Source organism: Centropristis striata, chromosome 4, assembly GCF_030273125.1.
Source record: "Centropristis striata isolate RG_2023a ecotype Rhode Island chromosome 4, C.striata_1.0, whole genome shotgun sequence".
Classification (NCBI taxonomy): domain Eukaryota; kingdom Metazoa; phylum Chordata; class Actinopteri; order Perciformes; family Serranidae; genus Centropristis; species Centropristis striata.
The window spans coordinates 19,835,126-19,854,932 of NC_081520.1; the positions used below are offsets into that span (position 1 = coordinate 19,835,126).

The 19,807-nt window shown below is 37.7% G+C and overlaps 1 protein-coding gene across 1 annotated transcript in view; it reads left to right on the forward strand.

Moving 5' to 3' along the window:
- kirrel3b (kirre like nephrin family adhesion molecule 3b) overlaps positions 1 to 19,807 on the forward strand; it is a 339,909-nt gene that overhangs the window by 217,295 nt on the left and 102,807 nt on the right. Inside the window, exon 3 of the mRNA XM_059330957.1 lies at positions 571 to 720. Coding sequence (XP_059186940.1) covers positions 571 to 720 — 150 coding nt within the window. The remainder of the gene's footprint in view (positions 1 to 570; positions 721 to 19,807) is intronic.

Sequence of the window (19,807 nt, forward strand, 5' to 3'; positions counted from 1 at the left end):
CACAAAATAACTAAAAAGACAAAAAATGACAAAAAAAGACACAAAATGACAAAAAAAGACACAAAAACACACAACATGACTAAAAAAAGACACAAATTAAGAAGAAAAAACCCACAGAAGACACAAAATAACTAAAAAAAAACACTAAATGACCAAAAAAACACAAAAAAGACACAAAAAAGACAGAAAAAAGACACAAAAAGACACGAAATGACCAAAAAAACCACAAAATTACCAAAATTGTTATGCTAAACAAGTCATAAATAAAATAGTTGGATGACAGGATCACACACAATCACAAGATCACATTTATGTTGGTTTTTCTTTGTTTCTTTTTGGTTCTACATGTTGATCCAGTAAGTCAGAATAAAAAATCAATTATTATTAGGTCATATAGGTGAAAAAATATATGAACATGGCATTTAAACATGTTTTTAAGCGGTGCAGGATGAAAAGGATTAAAAAATGGACAAAACAGCCCAAAACTCCATCGAGTTAAGACTTAAAATAAGGCTGCATTTTGACTTCCAAGGTGATTTTAATGAACTACTGTGTGTGTTTTCCATGCAGGCTACCCTCGCTACACGGTGATTGGCGACCACGGGTCAGGAGAACATCATTTGCGGATCCAGCGTGTGGAGCTGATGGATGACGCTGTGTTTGAGTGCCAGGCCGTCCAGGCCGCCATGAGGTCCCGTCCCGCCCGCCTCACTGTGCTGGGTGAGTCCAAATTAAACACACACACACACACACACACACACACACAGAGTCCAAACAACAGCAGTGAGCTGGCGCTAACCGCCCCCGCTGGACGAAGGCTTCACTGGCGTCACTGACTTCACACTCTCTCATTAGTGTTTAAACGGTTCATGCTGCTTCTCAAAGTGCTTCTGAGGGTTTAGGGCCACAATGATAAAATCACATCAACATCTGATATTTCATATATTAAAAAAACATGCAGAATAAGCAGTGTTTTGGTTTAGTTTGACGGTGAAATACTTAGCATAGCTGCTCAAAGTGTTCTCTGACTCTCTCTTTCAATAGCTTTAACATTTAATACACTACTCAGCTCCTGGTTGCATAGCAACTCTGACATCAATGCTGCCGCTGAGAGGTAAACTTTTGGTGGACAACTCACAACTGCATGTTTTCTGTGCAGTACTCAATCATACTTTGGCTCAATAAATTGGTGTTCTGTCATTAAAACTTTAAGCAGCCCTGTTCTAAAGGAAAACAGGACAATAGATAAGAATGCATTATCAGAAATACTCAAACCAAATAGTCTAAATACTGGGCAGAAGTATAACCAGAGGTCTAGGGCGTCTTAAAAAATAGTATAAAAGTATACAGTATGTCTCCTTGTTCACTTTATGTTCACTATAATTGTAGCTACACAACCTCCACTGGTGAAAAATAAGTCTGCAGCTCGCGCATTAGCCGGTCACTTAGCCAGTCGCATTAGCCGGTCACATCAGCAGCTCGCATTAGCCGGTTGCGTTAGCAGCTCGCACATTAGCCGGTCACATTAGCCTGTCGCAGTATCTGGTCACATTAGCAGCTCGCATTAGCCGGTCACATTAGCAGCTTGCATCAGCCGGTAACATTAGCAGCTTGCATTAGCCGGTCGCGTTAGCCGGTCACAATAGCAGCTCACATTAGCCGGTTGCACGTTAGCTGGTCGCTGGTAAGTAGCAACGGCACAAAGTGTCTAACTGAGGTAAACCGGAAAGGGCGCCATATTAACCCACTGAAATTACGCATATCGCCACCCAGTGTTGAGGAGGAGGACTCGTTCCCCCCAGTTATTAGATTTTCTCAGTTGCATGTAAACTGGGACAAGGACAGAAGTCCTTGCCCCAGTTTACATGCAACACCAAAATCGATTTTTAAGCGTAGCTTGATTAAACTATGCATGTAAACACACTGAATCACTAGTTTCAAGTTATCTTCAAAAGAGCATGATGCTAATTGAGTTTATGATGGTCCCATGTAGAGTTAAATAGAAGATAAAGCAGTGTATGTTGTAGGGTAGCTGCTGTCTAGTTTGAGTTGTCCCACAGTGTTTTTTTATTCCCAGTTCTTAAAAGTTAATTGTAACATTTTAGTCACCTGAAAATGTCTCGCTCAGTGAATTAGAATGTGGCACTTTGCTAACCAAACTAACTAATAACTTAGATAACTTCCGCTCCAAAAAAATTAGATGGTGAAAGCCAAAAACAAAGATGGCCATGGCCAATATTCCAAACTATGTCCACTTCTTTTACACAGTCTATGGTTCAAACATCGGTGTTCACATGCTGACTCAAAACGTGATAAAACATCTGCAATAAACCCTGAGAACAAAAGCTACATTTTGAATGAAAACCATCAGAAAATAATTAAATCAAGGCTAATGTTTCCCATTTGGCAGAGCCTGTTAATATGACTAAACTTGTACAGACCCTTACATTTCCACTTTAATTTCCTTCCTCTGCATGGAGCCTCCATTTTCATTATGACTGTAAGCTTGAGAGGTTTCTGGTTCTTAATTAAACTTTATAGGGTTATCATTCAGCGGTGCCATTCGCTTCTTATTGGGCGGCACCGGAGCAATCTCTGGCTGACGAGTCTTTCTGGGGCCCTTGGAGTCCCCGGTTACTTCCTGTCTCTTAGAGCCTTTCACTCAACTGGAGGAACGCTGGAAGCATATATGCTTCCAGCGTTCCTCCAGTTGGAGGACTCTCAGAAAAAGGGGTACAATACCAGTCCTTTTTTGTCCCCAGAGGTACAATCTACACTAATGTACCCCCTAGGGCCAATTATTGGACCTTAAGGTACCTATATGTACCTTTTTGAGGGCCAAAAAGGTAAATATGGGTACCCAAGTGGTAAAAGGTACAAATATGTACCCAAGTGGTAAAAGGTACAAATGTGTACCCATGTGGTAAAAGGTACCTATATGTACCCAAGTGGTAAAAGGTACAAATATGTACCCAAGTGGTAAAAGGTACAAATATGTACCCAAGTGGTAAAAGGTACCTATATGTACCCAAGTGGTAAAAGGTACAAATATGTACCCAAGTGGTAAAAGGTACCTATATGTACCCAAGTGGTAAAAAGTACAAATATGTACCCCAAGTGGTAAAAGGTACCTATACCCAAGTGGTAAAAGGTACAAATATATATCCAAATGGTAAAAGGTGCAAATATGTACCCAAGTGGTAAAAGGTACCTATATGTACCCAAGTGGTAAAAGGTACCTATATGTACCCAAGTGGTAAAAGGTACAAATATGTACCCAAGTGGTAAAAGGTACCTATATGTACCCAAGTGGTAAAAGGTACAAATGTGTACCCTTCCTTGTACATGCTGGGGTACAATAGACAATCTGTGTTAGGCTCTACAAATGACAGTAGCCTAAATATTAATTATTGTTTAAATAATTATTTAGTCTTTCTTCAGCAGTAGGTTAGTTATACTTTTTAACTTTAAACAATTTGACATTGTTTAGTTAAATGAAAGTGAAATGTGAAAATAAAAAATAAAAACATTCTGATGAAGTGAAAACGTATTTGTCTTTTGTATAATGTAGATACACAAAAATATATAAAATTAAATACTGGTACAATACTGTACCCTATAACAGCTATTCTCAACCTTGGGGTCCCGACCCCAGTTGGGGTCGCGAGATGATTTCTGGGGGTCAACAAATCATTTTGGAAGTCAGCTCTGTCTCCACTGTGTTAAAGTGTTCATGTGTTAATGTGTTTTAGTCTTTTTGGTCATTTTGTGTCTTTTTTAGTCATTGTGTGTCTTTTTTGGTCATTTTGTTTCTTTTTTTGGTCATTTTGTGTCTATTTTGGTCAATTTGTTTCTTTTTTTGTTCATTTTGTGTCTTCTTTTAGTCATTTTGTGTCTTTTTTTTGTTCATTTTGTGTCTTTTTTGGGTGATCTGAACTGTGTGTGTGAGATTGTGTTCAGTGAGCGGGGGTCGCGGACAACATGCATGTTAAATTGGGGGTTGCGACTCAAAAAGGTTGAGAACTACTGCCCTATAAAGGCAAATTTTTAAAGGTCCATTTTTGTACTTAAAAATAAGGGTACAAAAAAAGTACCTTCTGAGGGTACTGCCCCAGTGATAAGCCATTAGACCCTTAAAGGTACAATTCTGTACTATTTTCTGAGTGTAGCTAGAGTCAATGACAATGAGTAAGGGAGAAGAAAGAGTAGAGAGAGAGAGAGAGAGAGAGAGAGAGAGAGAAAGAGAGAGAGAGAGGGGCGTCTGCCATGCAGTATCCTCGCCACGAGCGACTGATCCGCCTTATTGATCCAGCCTAATGAAAAGTGAAACTAACGATTTGTAGGGGAGAAGGCAGCAGGAGTAAAAAGAGAGAGGGGAAGACAAATTGCGGCATAACGTTTCTCTGGCTGCCAAGCCCCCCTGCAAATGGATATGAGTGAATAATTATGGATACTTGTACAGAGAGCTGAAAAAGAAACTGCACTCTCCTGCCCTCCGCTACTGTCCTTCCTTCTTCCTTGACTTGTTAAAATCCCAAAGTTTAGCTGCTCACACAAACTTTATTTGGTTCCACAGTCAAGGAAAGGAAAGGACAGAATAGGATGGAAAGAAAGAGGAATCCAACATGAGTGTGTTAAACAAGGTCATTGTCAATTTATTCTACACTGTAAAATAAAAAAAACTGTTTTTTTATATGGTTAAAACCAGCAGCTGTGGTTGCCAGAAATTTACCGTAATAAATACGGTGCAAATTTTTAAAAATATTACGGTAAAAATATATAAGCACTGTTGATTTCACGTTTAAGATTGAATGGAATAGAATAGAATGCCTTTATTGTCACTATACACACATACAATGAGATTTGAGAGCTGACTCCAAAAAAGCAGTGCGACAATAAATAAAATATATATAAAATGTAAAAATATACAATATAAACATAAACATACATAGGCAAGTAAATGTAAAGAAAAATAGACACGATATAATGTAAACATAGGCAAGAAAGGAAGGTAAGCTGCACAGTCTTCAATTCAAATTGCCAGAAGCAGATATGATGCTATGTGTTCATAAATATATGTTGCATGTTGAAGGACAATTTATTGCACAAATTATTGCACATTGCCAGGTATAGTATATTTTAAAAAGAAATAAATATTGCACAGTAATAAAGTCCATATGAAAATCAATGCAAATGAGAGTTCAGGGTTGTTATTGCTTTTGTGAAGAAACTGTTTTTGCCATTTTATTCCATTTCTTACTGTATAAATAAAACGTTTTTCCATCAAAAGAAACTCTGTTCTGCCATATAATTGACAAGAAAATATTTTATTAATGAAGCATAAATTAAAGATTTGGTGTTTAGTACATTAAACAGTGAGAAAAAGTATTTTTTACAAAAGATAATAATGATGTGTATATATATATATATATATATATATATATATATATATTACATTGTTACTGAAACGAATTTTTAACCCATTCATCATTTCACGGTCTTTTACTGTCATGGTTTTGCAGTTTTTCACCAACTTTTTTTTTTTTTTTACTGTGTATCAATCTAAATTCAATTTAGGTCATTTTGGGTTTTGGCAATATTATCACTAAACATCATCTTTCATGCCAATTTATTGAGCCTTCGAAGCATCCTTGTGAGTTTTTTTTATACATATGAAACTGCCAATTCATTTCATTCATGTAGGAGTGAACAGCTGCCATACACAGCAGATGCAAATAATTCTTGTTTTTCGCTTTAATCCCCTTGACACTGTGCTTTTTCTGATTTGGCAAACCCTACACCGACTACTCAAAGTAATTAAAACAAAGAAACAAATTATTTGCAAGCAAAGCGCTTCACTTTGCATTGCGAGCGACATACAACAACAGCAGGAAAGGGAGTGTAGCTGGCCTACTGTATTTAAATAACCAATCAGCAATGAGGAAGTGGAAACCTTTTATGACCTATTTGGCTGATTGAGGGTGAGAGAGTTTATCATTCCTCCCCATAAGCCCAAATAGAAGGTGTTTGTTTAATCCCCTGCCGAGCTAGCTGACTCCTGAATGCACTGCCAGAGAGAACTGCAGGCTCACACACACACACACACACACACACACACACACACACACACACACACACAAGGTAATGGAGGAAATATATGCAAGGCCTGTGTCACTGCAAACTCCAAGCTGTCAATTACTTGCCACTGGTGACAGAGTGTGTCTATCGACTCTGAAGACAGCGACGGCCACACACACCTATTCCTGCACACACACAAATACATAGGCATATACACAATATGCATACACACACACACACACACCAGTACACACACACACACACACACACACACACACACACACTTCTTGGAGCTGACAGCAGAATAAATCTAACCCCTCCTCCCCTCCCCCCTCCATCTTCCATAACTCAATATCAGCCCAAAACTCCTCCATGTGCCATATCAGAGGAACTTCTCTCCTCTTTGACTTTGATGGGCTCTGAAATAACATAACATAAATATTTACCAATGCATAGAGAAAGACCTCTATCACTGCCAAACAACAGATATTCATACTGCATTTTATTCATTATGATTTGTTGACTTCGTTCTTGAAAGCTGAGCTTGAGCGGTTGAGCCAACGAAGAATTGACTCAAAATGGGACAATAATGTATAAAATGAACTTCATGCTGGGTTGGAGAAGACTTGGCACTTGTGATTGAGACCATAAAGTCATTAGGCAAATGTTTATTAAGATAATAAATCAAGGAAGAAGTCAGCATTCTTATAGACTCATATACAACCTGTGTAGTCTCCCCCTGCTGGACATTTGAAAGAATGCAGGTTTAAGGCGGGTTAGCGCTCTGCAGTATAAAAGCCAAGTGCTTAAAATTGTGTGCAATTGTGTCAATGTTTGATTTTACTACTTCTTACTTATTAAACTACGACTCTGCATTTTCTTCATAATGATTTGCTGAGTTCGTCCTTGAAAGCTGAGCTTTCGGTTGAGCCAGAAAAGAAGAATTGGCTCAAAATGGGTCAATAATTTATAAAATGAACTTCACGCTGTGTTGGAGAAGACTTGACACTTGTGATTGAGACCATAAAGTCATTAGGAAAATATTTATTTAGATAATAAATCAAGTAAGAAGTCAGCATTTACTTAAATGTTAATACAACTGGTGTAGTCGCCCCCTGCTGGTCATTTGAAAGAATGCAAGTTTAAAGCACTTCTGCATAGGCTTCACGTTTTTAGACCGGTGGTTAGGGCTGTGCAGTATAAAAGCCAAGTGCTTGAAATTGTGTGCAATTGTGTCAATGTTTGATTTTACTACTTTAGAAAACTGCGACTCTGCATTTTCTTCATAATGATTTGCTGATTTTGTCCTTGAAGCTGAGCGGTTCGTTTGAGCCAGAGAAGAAGAAGCACACTGTAAAAATAAATCTGTTTAATTTTTTTTTAAAGATTATTTTTTTGGCATTTTTACATGCTTTATTGAAAGTGAGAGACAGATAGAAAGGGGGTGACAGAGGGGAGGACATGCGGTAAAGGGAGCTCAGGCCAGATTCGAACCCGGCTCCACCGCAGCGAGGACTGTAGCCTCTATACATGGGGCGCCTGTGTAAACCACTACGCTACGGATGACCCCAAGTCTGTTTAATTTACGGTAAAATAAAACAGTGAGTGGGTTTTCTACTGTAAATTTTTAAAGTAAATATTATCAAGAACTGTAATTTTGACTGAATAGTCTTTTTATTTTTAGGTTTATTGTATCTTTGTGACATTATGGTATTTCTCCTTTAATTTTACATGAAAAAACTGTTTTCTAGCTTAAAAGTTTTGATTTACGGCAATTTAATGCCTCTACTATGGTGATATTCAATTTTGAATTTTACGCCCTATTTCTAATGCAATTTGACAGCGTTTACTGTAGTTTCCACAAACATTATTTACAGTGCACCTTACCCGACTGGCCCGTTTAGAAGAAAACGTCTAATCAGCTGCAGAAGACTTTGTTTGGCTTTCATTCATTCCAGCCGATACTTAGAATGCAGAAGTGATGCAATTACAGTGAAAAACAGTGAACACACCAACATTTATAAACAATAATGAAATTCCTTCATTAAAAAGCTCCGACAGCAGAACGGATGGAGACTTTAACCCTTCGGAGCGATTGCATGGCTTGCAGGCTTACTCTCAAACGCCAAAGGAGAATCAAGGTCTTGTGAATTAGTCATGAAGAAAGGGAATGGAGGGTTTCAGGTCCAAAAAAGACCCCTGAGGCTAATTATATCCCTTGCAGCAAGTTGGCACGGCTCCAGACCTTTGCTCTAATCTTTCTACCTCAGGTTGGGGACCAATAGAACAAAGGGAAAGGAGATCACCCTTGTTTGATTAAGGTCTTTGGTTGAAAAAGTACCTTGAGGTGCTGTGTTTTTTTCTAAATCTAGCACATATTAATCTTTACCACAAAGGAAAATGTGTCAAAATGTCACAATGAAATGTGGCCCCATTCATTGACTCACTGCTGACATTTTAACCCTCTGGAGTCCATGAAAGCGCCTGAGCACGACTTCTTCATGACGTCAAAAAAAGACACAAAATGACCAAAAAAGACACAAAAAGACACGAAATGACTAGAAAAAAAGACACAAAAATGACCAAAAAGGACAGAAAAAGACACAAAATGACCAAAAAAGACACAGAAGCCACAAAATGACAAAAAAGAGAGACAAAATGACAAAAAAAGACACAAAATTACCAAAAAAAAAGAAACAACAGACACAAAATTGACTAAAAAAGACACAAAATGACAAAAAGACACAAAATGACTATAAAAAAGACACAAAATGACAAAAAAAGACACAAAATGGCCAAAAAAAGACACAACAACAGACACAAAATGACACAACGACACAAAATGACCAAAAAAGACACAAAAAAGGCACAAAAAGACACAAAATAACTATAAAAAAGACACAAAATGACAAAAAATACCCAAAAAAGACATGAAAAGGATTAAAAAATGGACAAAATAGCCCAAGACTCCATAGAGTTAAAGCACCAGTTTCCCTCTTAAATGTTTTTGTTTCTCTTTGTCTTTTATTTTCCGTATGACTCACCCAATCATCCCTCGTTAATGCAGAGCCATGGATTTCTTTGATTACTGAATTCTCCTAATTTAAAAGACAGCGTTAAAAGGATACACAATTAATGCAGAGACGCTTGGTACATCCACGTCTCTTAATTTAAGTTTCAGAATTGCTCATCAGGTATTTACTTTACCAAAGATAAACTGGGAAGATGATGAAGTGGCTGAGATGACTTCTCATCATCACACTCACTCTCGAGTCATTAATTAGAGCCCAACTGGCGTCAAATTTTTCATGCAGGTTTTCTCGCATGAACTCACTGACAGTCCTTTAACTTTTGTCACTTTATCCTCATACTCAGAGCAGAAAGATCATTTCTCGTTTTTTTTCTTCCACTTAATTACGAGACTGCAGCGAATATGACAAAGTGTTGCTTTTCAAACTGTGGCGAGGTCAAGCATGGGTAATCAGCTCGGTTTACTTTTAGATGCATTTTTGATAAACATTTCATGAATACTTGACTCTCTTTTCCAGCTCTGCAGAGCACAAGGTCAAAGAGGTCTGAAATGCTTTACGATTTTAACCTTAGTGGAAAAAAAAAAAACAAGGGTTACAATTCTTGACACTTCCTTAGGAGGAAATGTTTCATACATAGAAACAAATATGTCAAGATATATAGAGCCTTGAAATTAGTTTGTGGTAAATACATATACATATAATAAAGTCAAATGTTGTTGTTTTTTAATTTCACATAGCAAAACCATATAGTACAAGTGGACGTAGTCACTGTAACATCAACCGTTGGTTTTGGACATTTTTGAAGCCTCAATTTTGACATTGTGGCCGTCGCCATTTTTGTTTTTTTGAAACCAGAAGTGACCATATTTGAATCAGAGGGTAGCCATGCCCTAAAGCAACCTGCTTAATTGACGATTTTACTCAAAATGGGACAATAATTTATAAAAATGAACATCATGCTGTGTTGGAGAAGACTTGACACTTCCTTAGGAGAAAATATTTCATACATAGAAACAAATATGTCAAGATATATAGAGCCTTGAAATGAATTTGTAGTAAATTCATAAACATATAATAAAGTCAAATGTTGTTGTTTTTTAATTTCATATAGCAAAATCATAAGTAAATGTAGCCACTGTGACATGAACCATTGCTTTCTGAAGCCTCAATTTTGACATTTTGGCCATCATCATTTTTGTTTTTTTTAAACCAGAAGTGACCATATTTGGATGAGAGGGTAGGGAGGAAGATGATAAGTTACCAGTTAATGCTAGCACAAGCTACCTAGCTTAGTGTTAAGAGTATTTGTTTTTATTACAACTAAATGCTAAACAAGACGTTTTCATCAGCTAATGCTAGTGTGAGTTAGCTAGCTTGGTTGGTTAGCAACACTTTTAAGTGACCAAAATGTTACAGCTAACTATAATTAATCCTATTTCTAATGCAATTTGACAGTGTTTTTCTGTAGTTTCTACAAACATTATGTACCTGACTGGCTGGTTAGAAGAAAACGTCTAATAAGTTGCAGAAGACTTTGTTTGGCTTTCATTAATTCCAGTCGATACTTAGAATGCAGAAGTGATGCAATTACAAAGAAAAACAGTGAACACACCAACATTCATAAACAATAATGAAATTCCTTCATTAAAAAGCTCCGACAGCAGAATGGATGGCGACTTTAACCCTTCGGAGCGATTGCATTCTTTAGAAAAGAATTACTGCAATGTTAAGTACACAGATGCACTCAGAGAAAGTGTTCAAATAAATACTATTATTTTTACTCTGGGAACAGTTATTAATATCTGCAGACTCATTTCTTTATGTTTGATTGCTGCTGTGAGATACCAGTCTTCCTGTTTTGATATATTGATAGCTTTACATTTGGACCCATATGAGGCTCGTTCTATAATTACAGTGAGATATTACAGGAAGTGAAACTTAAAAGACCTTCTGGAAGATTTCTCAGAATGACAGGCCTTCATAAACACAGTATGATGCCGCTCTTCTGACAAACATAATTGATAGCATGCCATTTCAATGAGCCATTGTGTGCAAGATATTTGTTTTCCCCCCTTTTTTCGCTGCATTGTTAATGTTCTGGACCCGTGCTTCAGAAACAATTTTCATGTACACAAAAGCCCAAGGGTATCTTTTGTTATTGTTGTTTCCAATTGCCAAAGCTGAATCAGCCATTTCTCTGGATAAGTCTGAATTCATTATTTCTCAAGGATCACGCTGGCATCCTTTTAGTAATGGGGGTGGACTTCGAGGGCAGGCTAAAAAAGAAAGAGAGAAAAAGCTCCTGAGGAATTAGAAGTTGTCATGGTGAAAACAAGACAAAGATAATGTTTCGCACAGTCCTTGAATTCGTATTTTAGCCTTAACCGCCGTCCACGGTGCCAGCCCTGTTCTCTACTGTCAGTGTGTGAGCTGTTTTACTGCTAATACTCCTCACACTGAGTGCTAACCGCTGACCGAATCATGGCTCTGGAATAAGAGGAATTATTCACAATTGTTGGCCTGACTATGTCACCATGTGTGTGCAATTTGGCAGCTGCTGTTGTTGTTTCTTGGATAAAAAGCTTATGCAAAGAAGTCATTTTCGCTGTTGTCTGTTTGCCTGCTCACCTGTGCTATTATTATTATTATTATTATTATTATTATTATTATTGGGACATGCAGCATTTTATGTAAGTTGAGTCTGAGGGTAGCCTCTTTGGAGCAGTGTGACAGCTCAGCAGAGCCAGAAGTAACTTTAGTCAGTCTGCTGTTTAACCCTTTGATGCACAACATGGTCTAAAGTGACCCGATATGTATGCGTTTTTATGTTCTATATCATTGCAATAAATTATTTTCATCATTCAGTATTACAGGTTTTCCTCAATTAGTTTGTTTTTGATCATAATACATCCTCATTTTATGTTTTCCTTTATAAAGTTTTTAATAAAATCCCTTTTTGTATCACTACTCTTCTAATGCACAGCATGAGTCAAAAATGACCCATATCCATTTTTTTTAGCTAAGTAGGTTGCTAAGCTAATTACTTGGCTAAGTATTTAGCTAAATAGCTTGCTAAGCTAACTACTTAGCTAACTTCTTGGCTAAGTATTTAGCTAAGTAGCTTGCTAACCTAATTACTCGGCTAAGTATTTAGCTAAGTAGCTTGTTAAGCTAACTACTTAGCTAAGTATGTTGTGCATCAAATGGTGAAGGAGTTGTATTGTTCTATTGCTTCTCATGATGAGGGACAAGACTTTTTTATTGCTTGTGTAACAGAGAGATGTTGTTACACTAGATTATTTTTAGAATTTTATATTTTGATGTTAATTAGGAAAATGCGGAGAACTTTTTTATTTTGAAGGCGTGAACTGAGAATGTTGGATTTTGCATTTGTAAGGGCTAACTTCCTGTTTTTCGTGTCGATTTCGGTTTCACAAAGGATTGTGATGTTAATTTGTGGGGAAATTATTTTCTGAATCATTTGGATGTAAACAGGTAATTATATGTAAGTTTTAGTAAGTAGGCTATTTTGCCCTGATAAAATGTTAAAGAAACGGATTCTCCCATTGTGGACGGAAGTTATTTTCCTCTCTGTGTTTTGGGACTTTAAGAGCGAAGGAATGTATTTCTCTGCTCCGCTTTTTAATTGATTTTACTTTACTTTAATACTGTGTATATAGTATCTGTTCTTTACCATCGTTGGTATTGAGAGAAGTGATGTTTCATGATGTCTTGTGTTGCAATTTTCACATATTCTGTCATTTATTTTTCATGCCATACTCTGTAAATAACTCTCAGTCGGACACACTGAAGTAGAGTGAAGGTGCATTGTTAGAAAGAAAAGAAAAGCCATTCCTCGTGTTGTTGTTGGTCGATAGGTGGTGACAATAGGAGGTGATCTGTATTATCACTACTGTACTGTATCACAGAGTGAAGACCTTGAGAGCAAAGAGAAGGAGCTGGACAATAAACAAGCTTCAACTATCTTGTCCTGGTGTCCTCAATAACCCAAAAGTTCAACACAACGCAGAGTGACACCACTTGGACACAAATAATGTGTCTTTATCAAACATTTATGGTAACAGAATATACTGATCCATATCCCTCTTACTGTGAGGTGCCATTTAATATGTGCGTATGTGTGTCTGAGACCAATTTAGAGACACTAAAGGAAGGAAGGAAAAAAGGAAGAAGTAGTAGCTTTAGAGCTTCCCGTGTAAGTAACCAATTTATCTCTTCGAAAAGTTAATTTAGGTCTCGCCAAGCATCTTAGTCAAAGTATAGAGAGAGATAAGGTATCCTAAATGGCAGTCATTCTGGGAAAAAACATGACTAACGTTTATATTTTGCTTCCTTTTTTTTACCATTTTGTGTGAAACACGAGATGGAAATGATAACTACTTCTATGATATCAGAGCGGCTGTGAACAGGTGCGTGATTATGGCAGACAGACTGTATGTAGGATGTTTTTTTTCTTCTTCTCAGCCTTTCAACAGAAGGAGGAGAAATGACACAAATACATCTGTGCTCTGCAAAACAACAGCACCGACTGTGTACAGGTGCTGGGCTGATTTAAATTCACACTACATAATAAATAAGCTTGCTTCAGCTAACTGTAATTGTTAGTAAACTAATGATTGGCATAAAGAAGAAGAAGAAGAGAAAGAACGGAGGTGAGGCGACTCCACTTGTTGCAAAAGAAGTCCGATTGTATTGAGGTCTATTAGAAAATGACCTGACTCCTCCCTTGATTTAGTGCCTCATTAAATATTTTTAATATGTTCTCACTATAGTTTTAAGTCTTCTTAAATACAACATGATATTCCTTTTGCAAATGATGCTTTCATTCAGAGTAAAATGGACACTAAAGCTTCAGATTTAGTGTTTTTATCTTATTTTTAGACACCTTTTTTGCAGTGTTGTGGTCACTTTGACTCATGGTTTCATTAGATCATCCATGTAATGATAGCTCTTAAGATCCAAGCTGTCTTTTTTTGTTTGAGGGTGAAAATAAATTGGTACGTCACATAATAAATAAGCTTGCTTCAGCTAGCTGTAATTGTTAGTAAACTAATGATTGGCATAAAGAAGAAGAAGAGAAAGAACGGAAGGGAAGCCATGCTTTTTATATTTTTAACTGTCCTTATGGAACCTGATTCCCGAATTTGCTGCCTCCCACCCTCGAACTCACACACACACACACACACACACACACACACACACACACACACACACACACACACACACGCACACAGCTATACAGCTCAACTCAGCCGGCTGGTGAGCAGCGATGTCAGCACCCTCCCAATCTGTGGAGAGCAGCTTCTGGAGCTGCACATGGCTGCTCTGTGAAGGAGAAGGCTCTGCACGGTTCTGACAGCTCTGGCATCTCCCCACTCCTCATCGCATCTTCATCCTTCCCTCTCTCCATTTCATTTGGCACTGTTTATTCACTACATCATGACACCAACAAAAGATTGTTAAGCATTTCTATACTGCATTATTTAAAAAAAGATTGAAATATGTCTGTGGATACCACAGCCTTGAAATCTTCTTTTTTTTACACTTTATTTCCATTTCCTGTAATTCGCTGCCTTCTTTCTTCACCTTAACTTCTATATCATGCAGAATCCTTTAGGTCTGAAAAGTGAATATATCTTTTTAATGACCAGCAGGGGGCGACTTCAATTAATGCCAAAAAAATACAAAAAAATAAATAAGTCTGATTGTTTCAGTATTTATTACATTTGTAAACATGTTCCTAATAAGTGTATGGCCTTTAAGTCTTCTTAAATACAGTTAATGCTGAAGTGACCCAGACCTGCATTCTTTTTACTGGCCAGCAGGGGGCGACTCCACTGGTTGCAAAATTAAGTCCAATTCCATTAGAAAATGACCCTCATTTTCCCTTGATTTATTGCCTCATTAAACGTTTTACTATTAAGTTCAGTGTTCTCAATCACTAGTTTTAAGTCTTCTTAAATACTGTGCTGATGTGACCAAAACCTGCATTATTTTAACAGCCAGCAGGGGGCGACACTACTGGTTGCAAAAAAAGAAGTGTGATTGTTTCAGTAAGAAAGCTTCACACAGTACACATCAGTGAATGTTTTCCTAATAAATCTATCTATGCCTCAATTGCTTAGTTTCAAGTATTCTTAAATACAGTTAATGCTGAAGTGATCTAAACCTGCATTCTTTTTAATGGCCAGCAGGAGGCGACTTCAATTAATGCAAAAAAAAAAGAAAAAGAAAATGAGTCTGATTGTTTCAGCATTTGTTACATTTGTAAACATGTTCCTAATAAGTTTATGGCCCCAATGGCTAGCTTTAAGTCTTATTAAATACAGTCAATGCTGAAGTGACCTTAACCTGCATTCTTTTTAATGGCCAGCAGGGGGCGACTCCACTGGTTGCAAAAAGAAGTCAAATTGTATTGAAGTCTATTAGAAAATGACCCGTCTCCTCCCTTGATTTATTGCCTCATTAAACATTTTTAATATGTTCTCACTAGTTTTAAGTCTTCTTAAATACAACATGATATTCCTTTTGCAAATCATGCTTTCATTCAGAGTAAAATGGACACTAAAGCAGGGTATGCTTTCAGGAGTAGCTTCAGATTTACTGTTTTTATCTTATTTTTAGACACCTTTTTTGCAGTGTAGTGGTCACTTTGACTCAAGGTTTCATTAGATCATCCATGTAATGATAGCTCTTAACATCCAAGCTGTCTTTTTTTTGTTTGAGGGTAAAATTAAATTGGTACATCACAGCTTACATTAACCCTATGAAGGTAATTCCACTATTTTATTTCAAGGCTGCTTACATTTTATGGAGGTCCGTCACCTCATGCAGTCACTTTACTTGTGCAAATCAACCATTGCTGGATATTTCTCACTATAAACCCCACATGAGGCGCCTCAGTCAAAAAGAAAAAAAAAACACAGTGATGTCAGAAAGCCTGGATGTCAGTGAGATCATTTACTTTTACTGCATAATCAAAGATATCCATAAATGCGACCACGGCATATTGATGTGTAATTAAGTGAATAGGGCAAGGTGGTGAGTCCAAGAGGGGTCTGAATAAACCCTCAGGGTCATAAAGCTGCCTTTTGTCCCTCAGTACATATGAATTCCCCAAACACAGGACATAAAATTCCCCAAACACAAAACATAAAAGTTGAATTTATGTGACGGGGAGCTGATAACGAGGCTAGAGTTGGCCCAGAAGTCCTCTTCTAACAAACTGGTGGTGAACCTGCTGAGTTTTCCAGGCCAAAGCAATTTTGGGGGAAACTTCTCGAAAGCCGGCGATGAAATCCTGCGAGCGTCCTGGCTTTCCAGGAGCAGGAGCGAGGGAGAAAAAGCAATTTGGAGGCGAATGAATGAGAGAGAGGGCTCCTGCATGGTGCATGGAGGAGGAGGAGGAGGAGGAAGAGGAGGAGGGGAGCTACTGTAGCGCCGTGCTGCTGCAGACGTGTCCTGAACAACAATGAGCCTCCTGACTTCCTGTCTATTCCAGAAGAACGCTATAGCACGGGCCGCCTGTCACCCCATCGCGACAGCTTGCAGAGTTTGTGATAGATAGATCAGGAAAAAAGAAAGAAGACAAAAAGGGAGAGGAGAGGACTACGCAGCACAGGTGGAAACATGAGACATACGAGGCTCACTGGCCCAAATCACCGGCCTTCTTCAAGTGCTGTCAGTGTACATCTGTTTGAAAGCCACAAGATCCTGAGCTGAGTGTGAGATAAGGATTTTGAGTGAATGAATGAAAAAGAAAGTGGGAGAATTGCACAAAAACTTGCACAAACAGGATCACAGATGGCAATCACAAACAGTATGGCAGACTGTACAAAATGTATACACACACACAGAAGAAGGGAAAAAAAGCAGCGGAGGACTTATTATTTGCAGAAAAGTATTTGCTCCCACATGGTAAATAATAATAAACCTGAAGGGGAGTTATTGGATAGAAGGTGTGAAGGTGGGAATAGAACAAAGTCTGTAAATAAGAAGTGGACGTAGATACTGTGCCGTCACCTCTAAGTGTGCTTTACACTTATGAATGCTCCATTCAGGCTGTCGCCATGTCGGTTTTTTGGGACCAGAAGTGACCATATATAGACGCATGTTGAACACTTAAAATAAGAAATTGACTCTTAAAACCAGATAAATTAAAGCTGCCAGCAGTGATGAACTGGCCCGAGCAGAGTGACCTGACAATTATAAGTTTCTTAACAAGATAAAAAAACCTTTTTTTGTCTTTTGTTGGTGTTTTTTTGTCTTTTGTGTCTTTTTTTTGTCTTTTTATGTCTTTTTTGTGATTTTACATCTTTTGTGTCCTTTTTTCTGTCTTTTTAGTGTCTTTTATTGTGTATTTTTTGGGTCATTTTGTGTATTTTTTGGTCATTTTGTGTCTTTTTACATCTTCTTTTGGTCACAAAATGACCAAAAAAGACAGAAAATATACAAAAGAGATAAATTAAAGCTGCCAGCAGTGATGAACTGGCCTAAGCAGAGTGACCTGATGATTATTTGGTTCTTACCAAGATTTTACAATCTTAATTTAAGAAATCTTGTCAAGGTAAATTATCTGTCCATGCAGCAAGATCATTTCCCTCAGATTTACTGTTTTATCTGGTTTTTAGACCTTTTTTTGCAGTGAACAAACTGTTCAAATGATGAGGTTCAAGTAATGACCTGGCTGTCTTATGGCTTTCATAAAGTAGTTGAAACCAGACGCTTTACATCTTTGGCTGATACAGACTCAGCCTCCTCCACGACTGATCGGCTATTACTTATCTTTGATTTGTCTAAAACCTGTAATCACTGAACTACTTGAATGTCTGCGTCTGTGCGTTTGCGTGCAGACAGTTCCATCTCCGTGCATGCACGGGAGAATGCAAATTTGTGAAAGTGTTGAAAGAGATTACATTATTATCCCCAAGAAGAAAATAGTGAGTGGAGCAGGGTTTGCAGTGAGTCAGCCCTGTAATTAAAGAGGAGCGATCAATCTGTACCACTGACCACACTACTTATGCCAAGTCCATCGAATGGCTGCAGTAAAGAGCTAATTTAGAACCATTAGGGACTGCCGAGTTTGCAAACAGCCCAGTAATGATGATGGCTGATTCAAGTTCAAGGCTTGGCCTCTGTATAACTGTCAGACCTGGCAGTCAGAAGGCAGGATCAGTGGAAGATCTCCAATGCAGAGAAAGAGAAAAATATCTATTTAAATAATTTCCTCCTAGTCATTCATTTGCATTCAATGGATGTTGGGTTATTGGTCAAATCATCCCATTACTTCAGCACACATAAAGGCTTTCACCTGCCAAGAACAAGAGCAGGAAAGTTTCCTCCTCTACTGGACTAATGCACTGCAAAAAAAGGATGTCTGAAAACCAGAAAAAAAAACAGATTTCTTAAATTAAGATGAGTAAATCTAGAAATAAGCATGTTGAACGCTTAAAATAATAAATTAACTCTTAAAACCAGATAAATTAAAGCTGCCAGCAGTGATGAACTGGCCCGAGCAGAGTGACCTGATGATTATTTGGTTCTTACAAGATAAAAAAAAACTTTAGCTTAAGAAGTGTTAGATATTTATCTCAAATCAAATAGTCTTTATTGTCATTATATAGTTCACTATACAACAAAATTGAAAGTGCCACTGCATACGGTGCATAGTTATGAGAATCATAACACAAAACAGCGTGAGTAAAAACATTTAAAAAATAACGAGCTAAACAAGGACAGAAACAAGAACAAGGACATGTGATGTAATAACTAAGTATAAAAATAAATAAATGGCTACTGAAAATGTTATAATTGATAGATGAGGTAGATTGTATGTTTTGCACATATCAATTGTATTGCACATGTCCATTTTATTGCACATTTTAATTAATTTATCCTGTGTGGGTGTTGAGAGATCTTGTTTAAAGAGTTAATTTCTTATTTTAAGCATTCAACATGTTTATTTCTAGATTTAGTAATCTTAATTTAAGAAATCTTGTCAAGGTAAATTATCTGTCCATGCAGCAAGATCATTTCCCTCAGATTTACTGTTTTATCTGGTTTTTAAACACCTTTTTTGCAGTGTGTGTATTGGGGTCTAACTGCCCTTTGCCTTGGTGTGACGGTTTTTTCCCATCATGCCTTTCCATGGATTTCAAAAGGAGCACAAGCTGAAACCTTGCATGCACGTGTGCTAGTTACACAGAAACCTATTTCAGTTGTGGCTGTCACAAACTGTCTCCACATCGGCACCCTCACTATGTTGTAGGTCCTCAGACACAATGGAGCTTGGAGAGAAACAAGGAGTGGATGCAGGATGGAGGCAGCCAGGCGTGTCTTCTTCTTCTTCTTCTTCTCCTTCTTCTTCTTTATCTGCTCAACATTCAGCCTCAGTGTGTTCTAGCAGGCAGCCCTCCAGAGGGACATGACCTGGAGGTGTACAGGACTCTGTTAGCTCTGTCTCTGACCTCCTCTCTGCCTTGTAGCTCCACTATGCAAAACCATAAACTCCTCTTGCACTCACCTTCCTCAGAGGGAAACATCCAGGTGAATAACTGAGACTCTAAAGGTCACATGGTGACTTAGTGAAGCCGAAACCTTTCCTCCATGTTCTTTATGTGTGTCATCTTCTGACCCTGAGATACTATATTTATGTGCCAACATAAAGCGGTAACATC